General features: G+C 47.1%; 1 protein-coding gene across 1 annotated transcript in view; it reads left to right on the top strand.

The window, feature by feature from the left end:
- The window catches only part of mcoln1a (mucolipin TRP cation channel 1a), a gene marked incomplete at its 5' end in the record, with an annotated part of 4,956 nt that extends 519 nt beyond the window's left edge, over positions 1–4,437 (top strand). Inside the window, 6 exons of the mRNA XM_079337608.1 lie at positions 620–906; positions 1,017–1,118; positions 1,197–1,319; positions 2,146–2,352; positions 2,745–2,875; positions 3,132–4,437. Of these exons, the coding sequence (XP_079193734.1) occupies positions 620–906; positions 1,017–1,118; positions 1,197–1,319; positions 2,146–2,352; positions 2,745–2,875; positions 3,132–3,168 (887 nt within the window). The 3' untranslated portion in view covers positions 3,169–4,437. The remainder of the gene's footprint in view (positions 1–619; positions 907–1,016; positions 1,119–1,196; positions 1,320–2,145; positions 2,353–2,744; positions 2,876–3,131) is intronic.
- Positions 4,438–5,321: the final 884 nt, after the last annotated feature.

The raw sequence follows: 5,321 nt of genomic DNA, 5'->3' as shown, positions 1-5,321 counted from the left end.
GAGACCGAGACGTTCAGGGGGGCGAGACCGAGACGTTGAGGAGACCGAGAGACCGAGACGTTCAGGGGGGCGAGACCGAGACGTTGAGGGGGGCGAGACAGAGACGTTGAGGGGGGCGAGACAGAGACCGAGACGTTGAGGGGGGCGAGACCGAGACGTTGAGGGGGGCGAGACCGAGACGTTGAGGGGGGCGAGACCGAGACGTTCAGGGGGGCGAGACAGAGACCGAGACGTTCAGGGGGGCGAGACCGAGACCATAACTCCCTGAGACTGAGACCATGACTCCCTGAGACCGAGACGTTCAGGGGGGCTCGACCGAGACCATGACTCCCTGAGACTGAGACCATGACTCCCTGAGACTGAGACCATGACTCCCTGAGACCGAGACCGTGACTCCCTGAGACCGAGACCATGACTCCCTGAGACCGAGACCATGACTCCCTGAGACCGAGACCATGACTCCCTGAGACCGAGACCATAACTCCCTGAGACCGAGACCGTGACTCCCTGAGACCGAGACCGTGACTCCCTGAGACCGAGACCATGACTCCCTGAGACCGAGACCATGACTCCCTGAGACCGAAACACCAGGAAGGAAGTTCTCAAACAGTCTGAACAGCTGTGCTTCCTCTCCTCTTCCTCCCTCCAGCTGAGAGCTACACGCGCGTGGCGTTCGACGTGGCGGTCGCTCTGGTGTGCCTGCTGTCACTGCTGCTGTGTGGACGGTCCATCCTGCGAGGCGTCGTCCTGCAGCAGGAGTTCGTGCAGTTCTTCAAGGACACTCTGGACCGGACGGTGTGCTGGTCGGACCGGATGGAGTTCATCAACGGCTGGTACATCCTCCTCATCGTCAGCGACATGCTCACCATCACCGGCAGCATCATCAAGATCGGCATCGAGACCAAGGTGTGTGTGTGTGTGTGTGTGTGTGTGTGTGTGTGTGTGTGTGTGTGTGTGTGTGTGTGTGTGTCCTTCTGGACGTTTAGTGAGCTCCTCTTCTTCCTCTCTCCTGACAGAACATGTCCTCGTATGACGTGTGCGGCATCCTGTTGGGAAGCTCCACCCTCCTGGTGTGGGTCGGAGTCATTCGCTATCTCACCTTTTTCCAGAAGTACAACGTAAGTCACAACCAAACGCCCAACGTGCATCGACGTTCCCTCCGTTCCATCCTCACCTCCGCCCTCTCGTCTCCATAGATCCTGATCATCACACTCCGAGCGGCGTTCCCCAACGTGATCCGCTTCTGCTGCTGCGTGGCCGTCATCTACCTCGGGTACTGCTTCTGCGGTTGGATCGTCCTGGGACCGTACCACGTCAAGGTGAGCACAGCTGATCGTACGATGGCGCCTTCTCCTCTACATGATGGAGTCATGGCGACGGTTCCCTGCAGGCATTTTCTCCTTCTCCAGCTGAAAAACAATCAACTACTGAGTTGTTGATTCAGTCTATTTATTATTATATATTGTTTTTTATTATTAATATTATTATTATTGTATAATTATTATATATTATTTATTATAAATATATATATATATTTTTTTTTTATTCCTCCTCCCCTTTCCCTTTTTTATTATTATTATAAATATATATATTTTTTATTCCTCCTCCCCTTTCCCTTTTTTTATGATTATTATAAATATATATATATAATTTTTTTTTATTCCTCCTCCCCTTTTCCCTTTGTTTTAATTATTTTATATATATATATATATATATATATATATATATATATATATATATATATATATTTTTATTATTATTATTTTTTTTTTTTATTTTTTTTTTTTTGTCGTATTATTCCCACCTGTTGATATTTTCTGACTTTTGGTCGTCTTATCCATTTTGTCGTTGGTGGTGTGAATATCTGTGATTGGATGAGCTGTTTCACCCTTTTTATTGTTTTTATGGTTTTTATGGTTTTTATGGTTATGTTCGACTGGAACGTCTTTGTCTGTTTTTGTGCCCTTCCTGAAAATGAAAAAGAAAAAAATAATAAAAACAGAAACAGTGGTTGTGGTTGTGGACACCTGGACACCCACAGGAAGTGATTTAGAGAAAAGGACAGGAGGCCCTGCGTCTCCTCCTGCAGACACGTTCCTGATTCTTCTGACCTCCTGCTCGTCTTGCTCGTGTTTGTGTCTTCAGTTCCGCTCTCTGTCCATGGTGTCCGAGAGCCTCTTCTCCCTCATCAACGGAGACGACATGTACGTGACCTTCTCGGAGATGCAGGAGAGCAGCACGCTGGTGTGGCTCTTCAGCCAGGTGTACCTGTACACCTTCATCTCGCTCTTCATCTACATGGTGCTGTCGCTCTTCATCGCCCTCATCACCGGCGCCTACGAGACCATCAAGGTAGGAGGGCGACCTTTTATTGATCCTTAGACGAGCGGACAGTCTGCACGCGCTCTGTATGCTCTGCTGGTAACCATGGAGACGGATCTGTCGTTACTTGTTCTGATCGATGCTAAGATTAAGGTTGCAACGTCTCACGTTTTCAAAGATTTACAACGGAGACGAGATGATCACTCGGCTGTAAAGTCACTGGGTATTAAAGGTGCCCTCCCAACGATTAGGGCGAAGGGGCGTGGCCTAACACGAGGCTTGTCACGATCCATTATTTGTCCGAATCGTCCAAAAATGTGTCGATACTGAAATGTTTCTGCTCCTGAGTCCTGATCGAGCCCACGCGCTGCTTTCCCGTTTCTCGTCTCTTCATCGTGTCGTCTCGTTGATTTTTCCAACAGCATCAAACCCAAGAGCCGTTCCACATCACAGACCTGCACGCCTTCATCGCAGAGTGCACCGACGCGCCCACGTCGGGGAAGTTCAGGGTGCTGGAGACCTCGCCGTGCTCCTTCTTCTGCTGCTGTGACAGGTGAGGTTTTAAAAAACAAAGTTCATGTTAACACGTTGGCTTCGTCTTTACGCAGCATTACCAAACAAATGTTTAATGTCACATATTTAACAGGTTTTCTTCTGTCACTAGTTTTGCGATGAAATCAACAACAAGGTGTCCTTTAAATGTAGTAAACAGTAAAGTAAGCAAAGTGAATGAAGATGTTTAAATATGATCTCCTCCGGGTGAATGTGTCGGTTTTTAATCATGTGACGTCTGTCTTTGATTTGTCCAGAACGACGACCTACGAGGACAACTTGCTGGTGAACTAAAGCCGCCCTTAGTGAACTCACTGTCCCCCCCTGCTGACCTCGGGGAGTCACTGCACACTCGCGCCCCCGCCCAACACCCCCCCCCCTCCTCCGGTGTCTCTGTAAAAAAAAGAAAAAAAAGAAAAGTGGGTCAGACCTGATGTGAAGGAGGAGCTGCAGACCTCTGTACAGGACGCCCGGGACTACTCCCCTTACTCCTCCTCCTCCTCCTCCTCCTCCTCCTCCTCCTCCTCGTGCAGGCGAAGGAGTCGACGGGGCGCCGACCCTCTCTGCAGCGTCACAAACACACACAGACATTTCTCCGTCAACTTCTTCTTGTTTATTTAAAACAAAACAGTATTTCTTTCTGATGCATTAAGTGATGCACGATGAGACAGAAACAGGAAGTATTTGAATCCTGACTGTTTTTTTTTTGTTTTTGTTTTTGTGCCTTTTGTCTTTGAAAGTATTTCAAAATAGTTGACCTCTTGCAGATCGCACTTCTGGTTTATCATGAGCACAGAACACACTGAATGAAACTTCATCTTTTAGTCATCTGAGACAATCAGGGAGACGTACTCCCGTACACAGAACAACAAACAGAGCGAGAGAGCCATTGATTTGTTTCCCCCTCGGTGTCACGTTTCAACCCGCTGCCTGATCCTGCAGAGGTTTGTGAGATGCATTTGATCCGATCTGATGGGGACGTTTCAGGAGAACTTTTCCTCTCCTCGTCCTCCGTGTTTGTTTCTTTAACGAGGACAGAGGACGGAGTCTCGTGCGTTGTTTAGAAGTTAGAAATGTGCGCTGACTTCAGAGCAGAGCGGGTCAGTCTAACGAGAGCGGTGAGCAGCAGGTAATCACGGCCTGTCACGACCAATCAACGTGCTCTTTTAGTCCGTTTTGTTCTCGTTATGAAGACGTCGTTTTGATCTGCGTTTATTCTTTTTTTTTTTTGTACCGCGTCAAACGCACAACAGCCGAGGGAGCCGGAGCAGTCTGGCCTTCGTCACATGGTTCACATCAGGAAAGTGTTTTCCTTTTTATTTAGTCAAAAAGATAAATCATGTGTGCAGCAGCAGCAGCAGCAGCGTCACGTTTAAAACCTTCAGAGTCAGAACGTGTTGCCAAACGTCTCCGCGGCCTTAACTTGAAATGATGTGACAAGCATGTATATATGACGTAGATTGACCTTAATGTACTTTTCCTACATTTGGATGTTTTCATGTTTTTATACAAATGATGTGTACTGCTCTGAAAGAATGCAACAATAAAAAGCACGGAGTCGTCCTTCAGTCCTCCGCTTGGTGTCGTGTCCAAAAGAAATGTTTAAATTCCACATTTTAGGCAGATGCATCGGTACAAAGCGACGAACTTCAGAGAGTAAGAACAACAGCAGCTTCAGGTGGTGCAAACTGACAGCTTTGGGTTTGAAGATCGAACACGCAGGTGATGACCTGAAGTGACGTCCAGGCTTATTTTTTTTAAATGTTCTCGTGAGGATTTTTAATATCGCCGTTTGGCTATTCTCTCATTTTCATCGTTCATCCCATAATGAGTTTTATGCCTTTTATTTGAGAGATAAAGTCAGGAGGAGAGAGAGGGGGGGGGGGGGGCATTGACATGCAGTAAAGAAGTCACAGGTCGGATTTGAACCCAGGCCACTCGTTTGGACTTCAGCCTGTCACATGGGCTGTGCACACTTACCGTGGGAACAGTTTTGTACAAAGACAAAGTCACGTAAAGCATCCACACAGTTAATTAAACCATGCCCAGTTTACAAAAAAACTGTCCTCCAAATTTATAAAATCAAAACTGAGAATGAAAAATCAGAACCCGCAGTTTACAAAAACGGTTCCCACAGAGTCCAAATCAGAGGGCAGAGATTATAAAAACGTGTGAGCTGGTTTGTTAACCCACTGTAGAGAGTTACAAATGACTTTAAATTCATTTCTCAGCTGAGATCAGGAGATGATTTGAAAACAATGTTTAATTTAGTTTTTCATGAGTGCAGTTCCTCTGATTCGTCAGTAGAGGGAGCATCAGTCTCACGTGCAGAGACAAATACTTGTTAGTCTGTGCACAAGGACAAGTTGACTTCTCTACTTTCTCTGCATCCTTCAGTGTCATGCAGCTGTTTGTGAACACCCTGCAGGAGACCACCGAGGGGGAAT

The sequence above is a fragment of the Symphodus melops genome, assembly GCF_947650265.1.
Source record: "Symphodus melops genome assembly, chromosome: 2".
In the NCBI taxonomy this organism is placed as follows: domain Eukaryota; kingdom Metazoa; phylum Chordata; class Actinopteri; order Labriformes; family Labridae; genus Symphodus; species Symphodus melops.
Note: the sequence above shows the minus strand (reverse complement) of the source record. Positions and strands in the feature narration are given on the sequence as shown.